At 46.0% G+C, this 19,787-nt stretch overlaps 1 protein-coding gene and 1 long non-coding RNA gene across 5 annotated transcripts in view; one reads left to right on the forward strand and one right to left on the reverse strand.

Annotated features, from left to right (window-relative positions):
• Window positions 1-685: 685 nt before the first annotated feature.
• Window positions 686-8,453, reverse strand: LOC122564666 (uncharacterized). Of its 4 annotated transcripts, none has more exons than XR_006315961.2 (3): window positions 8,354-8,453; window positions 7,975-8,068; window positions 686-4,649 (listed from the first exon to the last, which is right to left on the reverse strand). It is a non-coding gene; the product is annotated as an uncharacterized LOC122564666 (long non-coding RNA). The 4 variants fall into 4 exon arrangements; XR_015760701.1 differs by adding an exon at window positions 6,926-6,975 and having other exon boundaries at window positions 7,575-8,430; XR_015760700.1 differs by having other exon boundaries at window positions 7,575-8,430.
• A 9,608-nt stretch (window positions 8,454-18,061) lies between these two features.
• Window positions 18,062-19,787, forward strand: part of LOC122564615 (PR domain zinc finger protein 12) — a 47,524-nt gene continuing 45,798 nt past the window's right edge. Inside the window, exon 1 of the mRNA XM_087998652.1 lies at window positions 18,062-18,266. Within this exon, the coding sequence (XP_087854778.1) occupies window positions 18,062-18,266 (205 nt within the window). The remainder of the gene's footprint in view (window positions 18,267-19,787) is intronic.

Consider the following 19,787-nt stretch of genomic DNA (forward strand, 5'->3'; position numbering starts at 1 on the left):
ATGACTGAAAGGAGAATGTAGGCCAGGGCACCAGGCAAGAATTGTTTCTTAAGTGTTGCCAAAAAAAATCTTAAGGGCCAAGAAGGCTCCAGTTCAACATCAATTGCTCAGGCATGTCCAACAGTCGTATTTGCCTTCATATCGGTTTGACTAAATTGTGTTCATGTTCTGGAGTAGAGTTGGAACCATAAACATCTGAGGTGTTCAGTACTACAAACTGTGCCAACCTGAGACATCCAAATGTGCAAATACAGAATTTCATCTTTGAGTGAGTTTGTCAATTTGTTTGAATAGGTGCAGAATGGAATTTGGACACTATCCAAAGTCATTTTGAAACATTTTGCTCTAGCCATTCCTAATCTAAGCCAATTGGACCCCCTCCAACAGAAGATTTTAATCATTGACTACAGTGCATCAGATGGAGCTTCTTTACAAAGTGCAAACTGACCTTTAAGCATCTCAACAGCAGGTCTGTTCTTCCTGTGCAGAAAGGGGAGGTAATTCGACAGCTGAACACAATAACTGATCTCTACACATAATTACCTCTCCTCATGGCCTACTGAGGTGTGATTGGAGCTGTAACCAAAAGCATATCTCTGCAACATTGTGTTGCATCATGCTTTCCAATATCTAATATCTGAAGTTTGAAGAGAATTATTTAGTTAGATGAAAACAAATGCTGATCTCTCAATTGCAAAAGAGGTTATTTTTAATTTCAGTTAGAACAAAGTAATGGTACAAATTATAATACAGACAAGATGCTGAAAAACTCATTCCACAGTTTTATCATATGACACTATCATATATAACATAATAATGTGTTAAAACATCATTCTTACCATTATGCCATTATATAACAGAAAGCACTTTTCATTAATACACAGGAAAGATCTATAATGTGGATGGCAAATTGAAGACATACTGTATAATTTTTACAGAAGCATTATAATGTCATATGCAAGAGTTTGTGTGCTGTTAATTGTCTCACCGTCTCTCAGGAAGACTACAATTCAATCAGAAAGACTTGCATTTATGTAGCACTTTTCACAATTTCAAGACATTTCAAAGCCTTTTATAGTGAATTAAGTACTTTTAGAATACAGTCAGTCTTCTAATATAGGAAAAGCAGCAACTAATTTGCACACAAGTTCCCAATCAGCAGTGTCCAGATAATCTATTCTTTGGCTATATTCTTGTACTGGAAGATATTGGTTAGGATACAGCATAATTCCCCCACTCTGCGTCAAATTTTTGTCATTGGGATTTTCACAGCCACCTGAGAGATGTAACATCTTGTCTGACATACAAGCATCTCGATGCTGCACTGTAGCATCACCAAGTCTCTGGAGTGAGATTCAAAACTATGGCCTTCTGACTCAGAGGTGAGAGTGTCACCACTAAGCCAAGGCTAAGACTGATAATTCTATAACAACTAATAGCTGCTCATGCATCTGTCTCACTCCAGTGTCAAATGATATGAACTGAGGTGCCCTTTTGTAACCCACTCAATGCAGAAATCCTGTATATTGACTAACTTGGAGAAAGTGAGGACTGCAGATGCTGGAGATCAGAGCTGAAAAATGTGTTGCTGGAAAAGCGCAGCAGGTCAGGCAGCATCAAAGGAGCAGGAGAATCGACATTTCGGGCATATTGACTAGCTTGACAAGCATCACCAGTTGACATACTGACAAAAAAACCCAAAGTTCAGATATTACTCATTGCTCAGAAAAGGGTATTATTGTTTTTGAAATGATCTGAGGTTCATTCTGCAGGAAGATGCAAAGCTCATACCTGGCTCTAGGAATGTGATGAAATCTCTGAACGTGTTACTCTAATGAGATGTTGGAAAGTGAGTGCCATAGTCACTAGACTCTGTTTGCTGGATTTATCCAAATGTACCTGATTCTTTTGCCTTCAACAAAATCTCTTTCTCCTTCCAACAAACAGGAAATATGAAGAGGAAAGTTCACAGAGAATCCCATTCAGAAGCTTCGGGGCATACTCCTCATAAGTAGTGCAAAGGGGCATTCTAAGATATTGTATCATGAAACTTGACCCTCTTAAGGTGCAGTGTTTAACTAAAGGTTCCAGAAAAGGCAAGGTAAAGTAAATTTGTGGCAACATGTTTCAGATTATTTTAGATTTTCCAGACCTCCATTAAGAAATCAGTTCTGATCATGGTGTCAGATTAAGACAGAAACATCTTAGATTAGATTACATTACAGCGTGGAAACAGGCCCTTCGTCCCAACAAGTCCACACCGACCCGCCGAAGCGCAACCCACCCATTCCCCTACATTTACCCCTTACCTAACACTACGGGCAATTTAGCATAGCCAATTCACCTGACCTGCACATCTTTGGACTGTGGGAAGAAACCGGAGCACCCGGAGGAAACCCATGCAGACACAGGGAGAATGTGCAAACTCCACACAGTCAGTCGCCTGAGGCAGGAATTGAACCCGGGTCTCAGGCGCTGTGAGGCAGCAGTGCTAACCACTGTGCCCACCGTGCCAATATTCTTAAAGCCTACATTGTTATGTCAGTGGAAAAAATAATGGTGTTTAGGATTTTTCTGACTTCAATGGTGAGATTGCTGCCAATTCTAACAATAGATCAATCAAACCAGGTGAATTCTACCCTTGTTCCAACACATACCTCACTGAACTTTTCATACCAGTAAGCCAGGTTCCAGGTATAATTATTGAAAGGAATTAAACTTAGAGTTCAGTGGATATTTTGACCAAGGTGAGCGCATATATATTTCAAGGTAAAATTTAAACAAAAGAACTACAGATGCTGGAAATCTGAAAGAGAATGTTGAGAAAGTGAAAACAGAATTAATTTTTCGAGTTCAGTGACCCTTCTTTAGTTCTGATAGATGCTGCCTGACCTGTTGTGTTTCTCCAGCAGTCTCTATTTTTGTTTTGTATATTTTAAGGCCTTACATTTTAACCTTGTTTTTGTATAATGCACTAAACTTGCATTCTGAATAATATCCAAATAACAAACAGAAATATATAACAGAAGAGGAAAATACAACGCACAAGTAACTATCTGATTTTTCATATTTTGTTAATGGACCATCCATGGAAATGATGCAGAGCATCATTATCAGGTCATGTACATCGCACAAATGTTAATTTTATCATATTTTATAAATGCTCCTCTGCACACAATTATAATTGAAACTGACAAATGGGCTATGCAACTTTTCATGTAGCTCAGCACTGGTGTTCCGCTACTAGAAAGCTAGAAATAAAATCTAACAATATTGTCTAATGAATTGACATTATAAACACAGACATAATGATTTATCATGGAAAAGAATGGAATGGATACAAATTTAAGATTTGTAAAACATTAGCTAGATATAGCCATGTCATAGTCATGCAATTCTGTAACCTGTACAATTAATTATTATATAATATTGGGTCACCCATGGCATTGTTCATGGTGAGTTGAGGCCATTCAAAACTTTTCTGCCAGTGTCCTAACAAATACCAAATCTGCTCACCCACTCCACTGTGTTCATTGACCTAGATTAGCTCCCAGTTCAGCAATGTCTCAGTTTTAAAGATCTCATCCTTGTCATTACAAGATTTACAAGGATGTTGCCAGGGTTGGAAGATTTGAGCTACAGGGAGAGGCTGGACAGGCTGGGGCTGTTTTCCCGGGAGCGTCTGAGGCTGAGGGGTGACCTTATAGAGGTTTACAAAATTATGAGGGGCATGGATATGATAAATAGACAAAGTCTTTTCCCTGGGGTCGGGAAGTCCAGAACTAGAGGGCATAGGTTTAGGGTGAGAGGGGAAAGATATAAAAGAGACCTAAGGGGCAACTTTTCCACGCAGAGGGTGTTACGTATATGGAATGAGCTGCCAGATGATGTGCAACATTTAAGAGGCATTTGGATGGGTATATGAATAGGAAGGGTTTGGAGGGATATGGGCCGAGTGCTGGCAGGTGGGACTAGATTGGTTGGGATATCTGGTCGGCATGGACGGGTTGGACCGAAGGGTCTGTTTCCATGCTGTACATCTCTATGACTCTATTTCTCCATGGCCTCACCCTATAACTCCTTCAGCCCTACAGTACCATTAGCGGAATGGGATGATTGGGCGCAGCCGTTTTGGTGCCGGCATTTTGGCACGGCCATTTGGGGCACCAGCTGATATGGCGCCAGCCCATTTGGCAACGGACGTTTTGGTGCTCGGAAAAAAATGTTGATTGATTCATCATCATTCAAAGGTAGAACTTTAAAAAGTTTTAAAACTGTAACTCAATTGAAAAGTAAAAACATTAAATCTGTTAATCACTAAAAACTGTAACAAAGCTTTATTTAGTTCATTTAGTAATTATGAGCAAGGCTCCTCAAGTACTCAATAACATCCAATTTACACAGGTCATCTATTAATTTCCATATGGTGGATGTTGCATGCTAAGTTTGTATTATAATCAACAGTGGGCTGCATTCGCATGATTGTTTGTGTGGTCTTCCCCGTTTAATCTTCTCTGATGAAGATGTCACTAAGTGTTGGAGCCAGCTCTGTCTTCCGAAGATTCATATCCGGCCGGGACGTGGTCCGCTATCACACAGTAAAAAATTTTCTTCCACACCTGGTTGAGGGACATATATTCTGTAGCATTCTGACACAAATAATTGTTGCAAATCAGTTGGATTGGTGGAGGCATTCATCACTGAAATAATACGCCTTCTGCGTATTATTTTCCTCAAAGCAGACATATTAGGAATGACGACTAGACTAGCTTGGGATATGCCTGTCAAACATTCATTAACAACTACAGACAGTGACTCAAGAGTCTCCTCTGCTCTCTTTTTTATTTTAGTTTTCGCAAGTGTAACCTCTAATTGTGCTGCAGAAGCTTCATGCGAATGGCTGTTCAGCTCCCTCACCACCTCTCCAGCTTTAGAATGGAGCCATGCTTTGCACTGAATTTTTTTGCTCACAACGCCAAAATTTCAAGTCGCTGTCAACTTTGCTTGTTTTGTCAAAGACATAGAGAAATGTTCTTAGCGCCAAAAGGTCCGTCACCAAATGGGCTGGCGCCAAACGGCCATGCCAAAACACCAGCGCCAAAATGGCTGCGTCAAAATGTACCAAACCCTACCATTAGGCCCCTGCACTCAGCCAGTTCTGACAAATTGGGCATTCCTAATTTTCAATATTAATGACCATGCATTCAGGTGCCTTGGCCCCAAGTTCTCAAATTCCCCCCCAAAATATAATCATCCCTACATCTCTCTTTCCTTATCTAAGATACTCCTGTAACATTATCTATTGGAGCAATCTTTTGATCATCTGTCAACAATTTCTCATTTCAGGTTTGTTATAAGAAAGATTCTGTTCCATGACACACCTCTAAAGTGCCCTTTATGCATGATTGTATAAATGATTATATAAATGCAACTTGGAGATGGTAGTTTGTAACAATGGACATTTAATGCACAATTTATTGTGGGAACTATTGATGAAGAGTCCCAAATAAATTCTGTTTTTAATTCATGCTCATCTCAGACTTTTGCAGGAATTTTGTGACTGATTTTGGTGATTCTACATTACTCTATGAAAATTGTAAATTGGCAGCCTTGGTTATTATCAAATAATCCTTTCATTTTAGGACATGAACATCACTGGCAAGATTAACATTTGTGGCCAGCCCATGATTGCCCTTGAACTCAAGACAAATATGGAGCTTTGGTAGTGCTAGGCAGGCTCCCTGGACTTGACAGCACTGGAGATTGAGGACCACAAGTGAGTTTGGACGCATTTGATTCCAAAGACCTGTTAAAGGAAAGATTAAAATGAGGTAAAATGCATCCAGCCTGACAGCATTTCAGAGTCGGGGTGTCCAGTGTGCCAATGCCAGGAGTGTGCCAATGCCAGGAGTGTGCCAACACCAGGGGTGTGCCAATGCCAGGGGTGTGCCAACACCAGGGGTGTGCCAACATTAGGAGTGTGCCAACATCAGGAGTGTGCCAACATCAGGGATGTGCCAATACATGTTTGTAATTCTACAGAAATTAACTTTATTCTGGAAAATTACTATTCCCTTTCAATAATTAACTATCACAATATTAACTAACCATAAATATTTCAAACATTAAATAAACCTATGAGCACATGCAGAAAAAAATAATTTTTAAAAAGTGATTTAATCTTTTGGGAAACAGGTGAACCATTTTCTATCAATGGTTGGTCTTACTCTCAATTATAACCTATCCCCAAATTTGCCTAAAACACTATTTACCTAAAACTCACAACCTTTTCTGTGAATCTAATAACATGATTTCTATTGTTATTAGATAGTACGTGAAAGCAATAATTACCTCACCCTCTTCGGGTTTTCCCAGTCAGTATCGAACATTTATGCTTCACCTACAGTAGATGTACAAAAAATCTTAAACCCAGTAGTGAGTTCCTTTGCATCGTGGGTGTATCAGTGAGAGGGCACTAATCTCACTGTCTCTCCCAGCTTGGTTTCATGTCCGAAGTTACAAAAGAGTTAATTACTTTCCTTCAGTTTATATTCAAATCACTTTCAAACACACACAAGCTAAGATATAATTATGCAAAATTTAGCCTGATTTCTTCTGACCTGATGGGTTCTTCTGAAATTTTAAAAGCGAGAGTGAAAACAAATGGAAATTTGTCCATCCTTTTTGAAAAGGGCTTTCAAAGATACTGTCCATTTCTCCCTCCGCGACAACTTCCTTGTGATGGAAACACAACGTTGACCCTTTTATTTTCAGAAAAATATTTGAAATTCGGACTCGGTTAGTTTGAAGGAGATTACAAACGCAATCAAATACTGGAGGTTTAAATTGTTAGAAACTGGAAATATCCGCAGACTGCAAACAAAAACGCACATTTGCAAACACTCGAGTTCAAAAAAAGAATTACCTTTCAGATTCTGCCCAACGCTCGGGGAGTAGGCGTTAATGGGTAGGCATCTGAGAGAGGGTGAAGTTATTCGGTGAAAACTATACAATAGTTATTGAAATGTACCCCAAAATTCGATGAGTCGATTTAAATCGGTTATACGAGTTACCAAGAGGGTGACGATGGCAGAGAAGAGGCGTTGATCCCCAATCTTGAATGATAAGGCGGGTAGAGGGAGCAGAACCTGGGGCAGGAGATGCCAGGGTTCCAGGTGTGCAGTCTTACCTTCCAAAGGTCTATGGCTTCGGATTGCTGTCCAGCAGCAGCCAGTGTATTCCCATTGCGCGTGTGCTGCACACATCTAACCTTATTTCAGCAGAATTGAAGGGGGGGGATCTCAGCCGCACTGAGTCAGTAGGGGGTTCGGTCACAGGTCTCACCAACAATTCGTTAATGGGTCTGGGGGCAGAGAGGCGGTGGAGGGTGTTTGCGAGAATCTCAAGATAGAAGGTAATATGGTATTAGCCATTCTCTCCAACCCCTAACCCCAGGTGGGCTCCTGAATTAGTGTCACATCTAAAAGATCCAAACTCCACTCCCACCAACTCGATCTTGTCCCTCAGTACAGACCCTGAGTGAATCCCCGAGGTTCCAAAGAATTAATCTCTACCGTGCGGAACGAGGCCACTCGGCCCCATCGAGTCTGCACCGGTCCTCCGGAAAGGATCCCTGTAGACCCTGCATTTCCCATGACCAATCCACCCTAACTGACACAGCTTTGGGTTGTGGGAGGAAACAGGAGCACCCAGAGGAAACCCCTGGAGGGGAATGTGCCAATTCCACCCAGACAGTCACCCGAGGGTAGAATCGAACCCGGGTCCCTGGCGCTGTGACAAAGTCACAGGACACCAGGTTATAGTCCAACGCGTTAATTTGAAATCACCAGCTTTCTGAGCGCTGCCCCGTTGTCACTGAGCCACTGTGACACCCTTTCTCGGGTGAGGACTCTGACCTCAACTCCAAAACCTTCGTTCAGTTTGTAATTTGGGGAAGGGGTTAAGGAGGGGTACCTCATCGCGCACATCTAGGCAGTATCCTGACGGGCAAGTTCACCAACTAAACTCTCCGGCTGTCTGAGTCTGAAATCAGCAGGTCCGGCAGCATCTGTGAAAAGAGAAGTTTTGAGTCGTCTTTTGAACTACAGTTCCCCTTCACTCTGTTTCTCTCTCTCTCTCTCCACAGGCGCTGGGTCCCGACAGTATTCTCTGATTTTCTGTTGTAGTTGGTAAACTATACGTTACTTTGTTCATTAAAGGATTGTCGTGTGCAGTGCAGAACCAGGATCATGCTGAGTGTATGGAAAACAAAACACGGCTTTAACGTGCCTCGGAGGGAGCGAATAAATTGGAGCATGTTCAGAGTTATATCCCTCTGGTCAATGCAGTTTACCTGCGATGTTTTAACTGCTACACAATCTGGTTTTCATCTGGGACCGGAGAATAGTGAAGATCTCTGAAGCTTCCTGGTCCACCTGCGCGCAGAGAGTGGCGTGTGGACTGGGGGGGGGGGGGGAGCGGCCTGGGGAAGGGGTGGGGAAGTTGGGGGTTAATGCTCCCGGGCACCCTCCCCTCCCCATTGTGTAGGACACTCTCCCAAAATCCATCCCACCCCCTCAAACCACAGAGAGAGCTCGGGCTCTCTCCCACAGGTGGGGCAGCGTTGGGGCATGTTCCCGGAGTCAGGTCCAAGCTGGGAATCTGTTGCAAAGGCCTTGAGATCATGTCTAATGATTTTTGAAATTGGGTCTTTCCCCCCACCCCCCTTGGGCAGTTGCGCGCCGCGTAAACCGCGTCGTTCCTGGCTGTCTGCAGAAACTTGGCCCTGGCGAGTATTCTCAACTCCCACCAAGCCCTGGTGAAGGCTGTAGGTGGACGGGCTAAACCAGCGCCTTCCCTACCTTCCACCCCACAGCCCTCCCCAGAGTGAGAACTGGCGGCTGCCATTGAGTGCTGGACTCTGCGGGGAAGGCGCTCTGACAGGGTTACTGTAATACAGATGGTCAGCACTGTCTATTAAATACACACGTTTATAAAAATGGAATGATTAAATAGAATGTTACATAACAATTCCGTGAATCTGTGATAAAATGCCCATTGTGTCAAACATACACCCATCTATCACTCTATCCATCTCCCTGTGGCTCTCCATCTGTCCATCCACCTATCCAGATAACACCCGCCTCTGGTTTGTCTCCCCGCGTCTCCAACTTCCCTTCCGAGGGTCTTGCAATGTTTCATCTCTCATCTTTCGAAAATACTCTCTTTCTCGCTCAAGACTTCCTAGAGTTTCGCTTTCTTCCTCCGTCTTACCTTCGCTCCCAAAATTGCTTATGAGTCTGTATACCTCCTCTATCTGTCTCTCTCTGTCTCTGTGCTCCTTACCTCTCTGTCCGTTTACCTCCCTGTCCCTTTACCTCTCACTGTCCCTGTGCCCTCTACCTCACTCTGTCCCTGAGCCCTTTATCTCTCTCTGCCCATGTGCCCTTTACCTCTCTCTGTCCCTGTGCCCTTTATCTCTCTCTGTCTCTATGTCCTTTACCTCTCTCTGTCCCTCTGCCCTTTACCTCTCTCTGTCCCTGTGCCCTTTACCTCTCTCTGTCTCTATGTCCTTTACCTCTCTCTCTGTCCCTGTGCCCTTTATCTCTCTCTGCCCATGTGCCCTTTACCTCTCTCTGTCTCTATGTCCTTTACCTCTCTCTCTGTCCCTGTGCCCTTTATCTCTCTCTGCCCCTGTGCCCTTTACCTCTCTCTGTCCCTGTGCCCTTTACCTCTCTCTGTCTCTATGTCCTTTACGTCTCTCTGTCCCACTGCCCTTTTCCTCTCTCTGCCCCTGTGCGCTTTATGTCTCTCCGTACCTGTGCGCTTTACCTCTCTCTGTCCCACTGCCCTTTATCTCTATCTGTCCCTGTGACATTTACCTCTCTCTGTCCCTGTGTCCTTTACCTCTGTCTGTCCCTGTGCCCTTTATCTCTCTCTGTGACCTTTACCTCTCTGTGTCACTCTGTCCCTGTTTCCTTTACTTCTCTCTGTCCTTGTGCTCCTTACCACTCTCTGTCCCTGTGCCCTTTACCACGCTCTGTCCCTTTGTCCTTTACCTCTCTCTGTCACTGTGTCCTGTACCTCTCTCTGTCCCTTTGTCCTTTACCTCTCTCTGTCCCTGTGTCCTGTACCTCTCTCTGTCCCTGTGCCCTTTATCTTTCTCTGTCACTGTGTCCTTTACCTCTCTCTCTGTCACTGTGCTCTTTGCCTCTCTCTCTGTCTCTGCGCTCTTTACCTCTCTCTGTCCCTTTGCTCTTTACCTCTCTCTGTCCCTGTGCCCTTTACCACTCTCTGTCCCTCTGTCCTTTACCTCTCCCTGTGTCCTGTACCTCTCTCTGTCCCTGTGCCCTTTATCTTTCTCTGTCACTGTGTCCTTTACCTCTCTCTGTCCCTGTGCCCTTTATCTTTCACTGTCACTGTGCTCTTTGCCTCTCTCTCTGTCCCTGTGCTCTTTACCTCTCTCTGTCCCTGTGCCCTTTACCTCTCTCTGTCCCTCTGTCCTTTTCCTCTCTCTGTCCCTGTGTCCTGTACCTCTCTCTGTCCCTGTGCCCTTTATCTTTCTCTGTCACTGTGTCCTTTACCTCTCTCTCTGTCTCTGCGCTCTTTACCTCTCTCTGTCCCTTTGCTCTTTACCTCTCTCTGTCCCTGTGTCCTTTACCTCTCTCTGTCCCTCTGCCATTTACCTCTCTCTGTCCTTGTGCTCCTTACCTCTCTCTGTCCCTGTGCCCTTTACCTCTCTCTGTCCCTGTGCCCTTTACCTCTCTCTGTCCCTGTGCCCTTTATCTCTCTCTGTCCCTGTGTCCTTTACCTCTCTCTGTCCCTTTGTCCTTTACCTCTCTCTGTCTCTGTGCTCTTTACCTCTCTCTGTCCCTGTGCCCTTTACCTCTCTCTGTCCCTGTGCCCTTTATCTCTCTCTGTCCCTGTGTCCCTTACCTCTCTCTGTCCCTTTGTCCTTTACCTCTCTCTGTCTCTGTGCTCTTTACCTCTCTCTGTCCCTTTGCTCTTTACCTCTCACCGTCCCTGTGTCCTTTACCTCTCTCTGTCCCTCTGCCCTTTATCGCTCTCTGTCCCTGTCCTTTACCTCTCTCTGTCCCTGTGCCCTTTACCTTTCTCTGTCCCTGTGCCCTTTATCTCTCTCTGTCCCTGCATTCTTTACCTCTCTCTGTCCCTGTGCCCTTTATCTCTCTCTGTCCCTGTCCTTTATCTCTCTCTGTCCCTGCATTCTTTACCTCTCTCTGTCCCTGTACCCTTTACCTCTCTCTGTTCCTGTGCTTTTTAAGTCTCTCTGTCCCTGTGCCCATTTCCTCTCTCTGTCCCTGCATTATTTACCTCTCTCTGTCCCTGTGCCCTTTTCCACTCTCTGTCCCTGCATTCTTTACCTCTCTCTGTCCCTGTGCCCTTTACCTCTCTCTGTTCCTGTGCTCTTTAAGTCTCTCTGTCCCTGTGCCCTTTACCGCTCTCTGTCCCTCTGTCCTTTACCTCTCTCTGTCCCTGTGTCCTGTACCTCTATCTGTCCCTGTGCCCTTTATCTTTCTCTGTCACTGTGTCCTTTACCTCTCTCTCTGTCACTGTGCTCTTTGCCTCTCTCTCTGTCTCTGCGCTCTTTACCTCTCTCTGTCCCTTTGCACTTTACCTCTCTCTGTCCCTTTGTCCTTTACCTCTCTCTTTCCCTCTGCCCTTTATCGCTCTCTGTCCCTGTCCTTTATCTCTCTCTGTCCCTGTGCCCTTTTCTTCTCTCTGTCCTTGTGCTCCTTACCTCTCTCTGTCCCTGTGCCATTTACCTCTCTCTGTTCCTGTGCTCTTTATGTCTCTCTGTCCCTGTGCCCTTTATCTCTCTCTGTCCCTGTGCCCTTGATGTCTCACTGTCTCTGTATCCTTTACCTATCTCTGTCTCTCTGCCCTTTTCCGCTCTCTGCCCCTGTGCCCTTTATCTCGCTCTCTCCCTGTGTTCTTTACCTCTCTCTGAACCTGTGCACTTTACGTCTCTCCATACCTGTGCGCTTTATCTCTCTCTGTCCCACTGCTCTTTATCTCTCTCTGTCCCTGTGTCCTTTACCTCTGTCTGTCCCTGTGCCCTTTTCTTCTCTCTGTCCCTGTGCCCTTTATCTCTCTCTGTCTCTATGTCATTTACCTCTCTCTGTCCCTGTGTTCCTTATGTCTCCCTTTCCCTGTATCCTTTATGTCTCTCTGTCATTGTGCTCTTTACCTCTCTCTGTCCCTGTGCCCTTTTCTTCTCTCTGTCCTTGTGCTCCTTCTCTCTCTCTGTCTCTGTGCTCTTTACATCTCTCTGTCCCTATGCCCTATTTCTCTCTCTGACCCTGTGTCCTTTTCCTCTGTCCGTCCCTGTGCCCTTTATCTCTCTCTGTGTCCTTTACCTCTCTGTGTCCCTGTGTTCCTTACATCTCTCTGACCCTGTGTCCTTTACGTCTCTGTCCTTGTGCTCCTTACCTCTCTCTGTCCCTGTGCCCTTTACCGCGCTCTGTCCCTGTGTCCTGTACCTCTCTCTGTCCCTGTGCCCTTTATTTTTCTCTGTCACTGTGTCCTTTACCTCTCTCTGTCCCTGTGCCCTTTTCTTCTCTCTGTCCTTGTGCTCCTTACCTCTCTCTCTGTCCCTGTGCCATTTACCTCTCTCTGTCCCTGGGCCCTTTATCTCTCTCTGTCCCTGTGCCCTTTATCTCTCTCTGTCCCTGTGACCTTTACCTCTGTCTGTCCCTGTGCCCTTTACCTCTCTCTGTCCATTTGCCCTTTACCTCTCTCTCTGTCCCTTTGTCCTTTACCTCTCTCTGTCCCTCTGCCCTTTATCTCTCTCTGTCCCCATCCTTTACTTCTCTCTGTCCTTGTGCTCCTTACCTCTCTCTGTCCCTGTGCCCTTTATCTCTCTGTCTCTGTGTTGTTTACCTCTCTCTGTCCCTGTGTTCCTTATGTCTTCCTGTCACTGTGTCCTTTACGTCTCTCTGCCCCTGTGCCCTTTACCTCTTTCTGTCCCTGTGCCCTTTATCTCTCTCTGTCTCTGTGTCGTTTACCTCTCTCTGTCCCTGTGTTCCTTATGTCTCTCTTTCCCTGTGTCCTTTACGTCTCTCTGTCATTGTGCTCTTTATCTCTCTCTCTCCCTCTGCTCTTTACCTCCCTCTGTCCCTGTGCCCTTTACGTGTCTCTGTCACTGTGCCCTTTACCTCTCTCTGTCCCAGTGTCCTTTACCTCTCTCTGTCCTTGTGCTCCTTACCTCTCTCGGTCCCTGTGTCCTTTACCTCACTCTGTCCCTGTGCGCTTTATCTCTCTATGTCCCACTGCTCTTTATTCTCTCTCTGTCCCTTTGTCCTTTATCTCTCCCTGTCACTGTGTCCTGTATCTCTGTCTATCTCTGAGCACTTTTCTTCTCTCTGTCTCTGTGCCCTTTATGTCTCTCTGTCGCTGTGCCCTTTACATCTCTCTCTGTCCCTGTGCCCTTTAACTCTCCCTGTGCCTGTGCCCTTAATCTCTCTCTGTCCCTATGTCCTTTACCTCTGTCTATCCCTGGTCCCTTTACTTCTCTCTGTCCCTGTGTCCTTTACCTCTCTCTCTGTCCCTGTGCCCTTTATCTCTCTCTGTCCCTATCATTTACCTTTCTCTGTCCCTGTATCCTTTACCTCTCTCTAAACCTGTGCCCTTTATCTCTCTCTGTCCCTGTGTCCTTTACCTCTCTCTGTCCCTGTGTCCTTTACCTCTCTCTAAACCTGTGCCCTTTATCTCTCTGTCCCTGTGCCCTTTTCTTCTCTCTGTCTTTGTGTTCCTTACCTCTCTCTGTCCCTGTGCCCTTTACCTCTCTCTCTGTCCCTTTGTCCTTTACCTCTCGTTGTCCCTCTGCCCTTTATCTCTCTATGTCCCGCTGCCCTTTATCTCTCTCTGTCCCTGTGTCCTTTACCTCTGTCTGTCCCTGTGCCCTTTACCTCTCTCTGTCCATTTGCCCTTTACCTCTCTCTGTCCCTGTTTCCTTTACCTCTCTCTCTGTCCCTTTGTCCTTTACCTCTCGTTGTCCCTCTGCCATTTATCTCTCTCTGTCCCTGTGCCCTTTATTTCTCTCTGTCTCTGTGCCCTTTACCTCTCTCTGTCACTGTGCTCTTTACCTCTCTCTGTCCCTTTGTCCTTTCCCTCTCTCTGTACTGTGCCCTTTATCTCCCTGTCCCTGCGCCCTTTACCTCCCTCTGTTCTTGTGCTGCTCACCTTTCTCTCCCTGTACCCTTTACCTCTCTCTGTCCCTCTATCCTTTACCACTCTCTGTCCCTGTGTCCTTTATCTCTCTCTGTCCCTGTGCCTTTTACCTCTCTCTGTCCCTGTGCCCTTTACCTCTCTCTGTCCCTGTGTCCTTTTCCTCTCTCTGTCCCTGTGCACTTTACCTCTCTCTGTCCCTGTGCTCTTTACCTCTCTCTATCAACGTGCCCTTTCTCTCTCTCTATCCTTGTGTCCTTTACCTCTCTCTGTCCCCGTGCCCCTTACATCTCTCTGTCCCTGTATCCTTTACCTCTCTCTCTGTCCCTGTGCCCTTTATCTCTCCCTGTCCCTGTGCCTTTACCTCTCTCTATCAATGTGCCCTTTATCTCTCTCTGTCCTTGTGTCATTTACCTCACTCTGTCCCTGTGCCCATTATCTCTCCCTGTCCCTCTTCCCTTTACCTTTCTCTGTCCTTGTACCCTTTACCTCTCTCTGTCCCTCTTCCCTTTACCTCTCTCTGTCCCTGTGCCCTTTATCTCTCGCTGTCCCTGTGCTCCTTACCTCTCTCTGTCCCTGGCGGCAGCAGCTTCTACAGCCAGTGTGTAATTGCAGTCACCTCCTCGGCACATGCACGCAGATCCGTGTGTATATTAATGTGACCCTTTATTCTGGTGTCTGTATGGGAAAACAGTTGTGAATATTCCCACAGACCCCCCCCTCCATCTCCAAGTGCTGAGAGAATGGCTGTTTAGTATAAGCTGCTAATTCTTTTCTGTGTTCTCCCCACACATCCCACCCCGCCCCCCCCACACCCCCAATCTTTTCACACGTGTTTGGGTTTCATGTGTTTCCACTTAGGGATGGGTCAACCCTGGGGAGAGAAAGCGTTGTCTCCGCGCTCTGGCGATCAGTCTGTGCCAAAGGACATTTTTTTACGCGTGTGAGTCACCTGCCTCCCCAAACTCCTCATTGTTTTTAACACTCGTTTTCTCCCTTTGACTTTTATGAAGGCTGTTGCACAAAAACTCCCCACAAAATGAGCTTCAAATTGGATACATATTGAGACTCTTTTGTCTGTCGAGGGTCGTACAAGGCTAATTAAATGTGATCTGGACAAATAAGTAACGTCGCCATCTATTAATCCCAACTCCGCTTTCATCCCGCACTTGCATTCAGGGGCTGTGTACTATTTCTTAAAATCTGCCCACTCAGTGGGTTTAATCTATTGAGAAACATTTCCAGGAGTCTATTGTCCCCGTGAGCTTGTAGTCATTCGCTCTGAGAAAGGCGAGTAAGCGCCGCTTTGAGCCAGTTGGGAGAGAAAAGATCTGAACACTAAAATAGATTTACGCGTTTCCAACTTTTTTTTTATTTAAACCCGAAAGGTGTTTTATGTCTCTTCAGCCCCCGCCCGAGGAGTTTCACTTTTAAACGTTTTATAAAAGAAAGGACATTCACACCACGAACTGAGAGTTTGGCTGAATGTAAGATGGAATTATTTGTTAAATTCTCTCCGAATGAAGGGGGGGGGGGGGGGGGGGGAAGGTGAGGTGAGAGAAGACCAGGTGAATTTTATTGCGGCTTGTGAAGATATTTGAGTTTGAGACAAAAAGGAAGCAATTTAATTCATTTTTAAAATGTAAAAAAATGGTTAGAAAGACATGGCATCTCCCGTCCCTTTTAAACGACGTTTCATTCAAAAGTGCAGTTTGACCTTTGACTGAAAAGGGGCTCAATTAACCGGAATTCTCAGCGTTTCTAAATAAAACACAAAATCGGAAAATAATATCACGGATTTGATCTAACGAATGCGTAAGGGGTGGGGGGGGGGGTGCATAAACTGTGGGATTGTTGGAGGCGTGAGGGAGCGATTTCAAATAGAAAATTGGAGAAATTGAAATAAATTAATAGAATTTTGCCAGGCAAGCGGTGATATTCGTTCCTCACAGTAAACGAAGCGATTCACAATCTAAAGTCCTGGATAGCGTGCCCTCTTTCAATCTCAAATATATTTGTACTGTTTAATTGTCCCTTTTATCGGTGTTAAGCCGTCTATTTATTTTATGTTGTTTGACTCAAAAATAACAGTTAAAAGAGAGTTGACACATTTGCCTGTGGACGCGTTCCCTTGCTTTAATGTGAACAAAATTCGGGTGAGAATTCAAAGCAAGCTTTTATCTTCTAACCGATATTGTGCTCCCAGACAGACGTAGGGGGAAAGAAAAGAATCTTCAGACGAGGTATACCTCTCTTCCCTTCCCCAGTATCCAAGGAAAACCTGGCGTAAAGGTGAACGACGGAAATCACGGAGATAAGCGGCTCTGCGTCCTGGGTTGTAACCCCGAGCCCGGGAGGCAACATCTGAACGAATGAACGCCCTCTTTCCTCACGACCCACCTCTCACTTCGTGTTATAATTCTAATAAATATTTAAACTGCGAATAAATGTTAGCCGGTCTCAACCTTCAACTGGCCTCAGCTCTAAGCAGAAAGCAGCTGCCTTGCTGCTAATCTCTCCTTCTCTTGTCAGTCAGTCCTAACTTTTTGTTTTTTTTAGAAAAATCGCAGGCACATCTCTCCTTCCCTTTCCACTTAAAATAAAATATATGAACTCCCTCCATTTTCCCGGCTAAACCTGTCCAGGTTAAACCAGCTTCTTCAATTTTGGGTCTTAAATATTTAAGTGGATTTTCTTTTTTTTAAAAAAAAAGCATTTCTTTAGGTGTCAAAGATCGCTTTTATTTTTTTTCTTAAAAGGACCTCTCACGCAGAATGAGCGTGAAGGATCAATCTGTTTCACTTTTATCTGCTTTGACATTCTATCCTACATTCTATCCTGCCGCTGTCAATGAGAGAGCGAGAGCGAGCGAAGGATAAAGATGTTCAGTGGCGGGACGCTGCAGGCCAGACTGCCTCTGTATTCCAAATCAATCACTCTAATCGCCCCTGTCTAACATTTAAAATGTATTTAGAAAGATGAAAACAAGAGGAGCGGACTATTGGAAATCCGACAGATATTGGAGTCTCCGTTGACAATGCGCGGCTCTGTCTGATGAGTGTCGATGAATATTTAACTGGGCAACTTTTTCCATTGGAAAACGGCAGCCTGGCAACTTTCAGGAGCTGGGCGAGCTCTGCAAATTGCTCCTTCCTCCTCTGTCGCACTCCGAACTGCAGAACAAGTTCAGGAATCCAAAGGGGCCAGGTTTAATCCCACTCTATATTCTATTGTGAATTAGCGAAATGTTTCCTCTGGGGCTGGGGGGGGGGGGGGGGGGTGAGTGAATGGGCCAGCGATGGGAAAGGGGGAAGCACATGATTTCAGGGGTTCATTAATCTGCCCCATCTCGGGGTGGGCACACTGATGAAAAGGAGGGCAAACACACAAACAGGATTTTGTCTTGGAGGCAGTGGCTGGGAGACCAGGGGGGAGAGCTGAGCTTACCTGGCGCACTTGTCTCTGAGTGAAAAAAGCTGAGGGGAGGAGGGGTGTGTGTGTGGGGGAGATGTGGGGGTGTGATAGTGTCGGAGATAGTCGGGGTTCCTCAGAACAGGTGCAACTTGCTGATGTTGGGACGTCTCATTCTCCCTCCCTGGATCCACAATGAACTGACTCTGCTCTTGTAACCAGCCTTCCCTCAGACGTCAGGTCATTAATAACCAATTAGGAGGTCATCCAAGCGGCTATAAAAGAGGGCTGAGAGGGGGTTTTTTTTGATGTGGGGAGGGGGTGACTGCAGGAAGCACATACACACAAACACACACCAGTCTCTCTCTCTTTCTCCTTGCTGCAGTGGTATCCGTCCTGGTGGAGCTGTCTCCCCTCCCCCCCCCCCCCCCCCCTTGCTTGTTGCCAGTGACACTGAGAGAGCATGGGGTCTGTGCTCCCGTCCGAGGCGCTGGCGCTGAGAGGCGGCTTCTCGCTGGCAGAGATGATCACCTCAGACATCCTTCACAGCTTTCTGTACGGCAGGTGGAGGAACGTCCTGGGAGAGCAACTTTTCGAGGACCGAAGTAGCAACGGCGGTCAGAAAATCGCCTTCACCGCCGAGGCACTGGCTCAGTCCTTCACCGGAGGTGAGTCTCTAAAACTGTGGTCCCGGGCAAATCCGCCGGGAAAAAAAAAATCCGCCAAACCTCCCTCCCAACAGATTTGGCGGTAACAAGATCAGTGCTGGCTTTATTTCGAATACTTTAAGGGGATTGTAATGCAAGTTTTGGTCATTAACTGTTTTGCTAAAGCAAATTCGATGTTTAAAGATGTTGGGAATGTTCACTTAAACGCCTATTTTGTTCTAAATGGATTTGGGATGGAGTACGGTGATCCAATGCATGATCACCGCGGGTGTTGTTTTTTCGGGGGAAAAAAAAGGGAAATTGTGTTTTATCCAGGATTGCTAAAACGAAACAAAATTGAAAGTTTGTTGCCCGGAATTTCGATCGAAAACTGATTTTAGGGATGTGTTCGATTCCTGCCAATATACCTGTATTCAAGACTTGCTCTCTGCTGTCCTTGGAGACTGGACGAGGTGAATTCCTGCCGAGAATCGGACTGCCGGAGGGCTATTCGGCTGTGTGAGGCAGCCCTTGCGGGACAGACAGACGGTTGCCTCCCGTGTTGCCCACAGCCCTTTAAAGCGTTTCCAGGTTAAACAGGGGTTGGAGGGAGGTAGGGAATGCAAATCCACCCCGACCCTTTGATTCCCTGCACCAACACGAATTGCCAAAGGACTTCAGGGGAAACCGCCAGGTGAAAAAGCAGCTCTCGCGTTTACACTTTAAAACCAGTTCGGTTTCGGAAGGAGCTGGTGAACTGAGAGAGCCCGATTCTAGACGACAGTTGAAACAATAAGCGGCTCACACGGAGACTGTCAGCCGAGGGTATGAGCAGTTTCAATCACTCCCCTCTTCTCCTGTCTCCGGGATCATGTCTGCTTATTGAGCCACCTGTCCCGACACACCGCAGAGTTATTATGAATTTAACGGGTAATTGGGTGATGGGTGTTTTGTGGGGAGGCGGTTAATTTATTCTGGAGACTGGAATCTTTTAAAAAAGAAATTGCCAACGCAGATTGTGAACCTGAGTGGCACTGTGCAGGACGGGAGAGAGAGAGAGACGAAGCAATGTTCCGAACTTGCTTGGGTGTGTTTAATCCGGACTGGATTTTTTGGGAGGGGGGGGGGGGGTACCATTCATTGCTACCAATCGCTGCCCCAATCCCTGTTGTACTCAGGATCCCGACCCGTCTCTGTTTGTTGCGTTAAAACAAAGTGCCACCCACAACATGTAAAACTGCGAGCTACCGGTGAAATCTCTTCTCCAAATGTTGCATGTCCCCTTTGGATCTCATCGATCCAATGTTGTGCCCTTCCTTCGGCTGGTCTCAACTTATTTAACGACCGTATTTCAAAAAAAATGACTGCAATTTCGTTCTTAACAAGTTTGGGTTTATATCGTTTCCATGTTTGTCCTCCCCATGACAGTTCCTTTACGGTGGAGACCCACTCCCCACACAACCACCACCCCACCCCCCCGCCCAACCCTCGCCTCCCCCACTCCCGGTATCACGGGCCCCGGGGTGGGATATCTTTCTGCTC

Source organism: Chiloscyllium plagiosum, unplaced genomic scaffold (genome assembly GCF_037043375.1).
Source record: "Chiloscyllium plagiosum isolate Xiang-an unplaced genomic scaffold, Cpla_swu_hap1 HiC_scaffold_21, whole genome shotgun sequence".
In the NCBI taxonomy this organism is placed as follows: Eukaryota; Metazoa; Chordata; class Chondrichthyes; order Orectolobiformes; family Hemiscylliidae; genus Chiloscyllium; species Chiloscyllium plagiosum.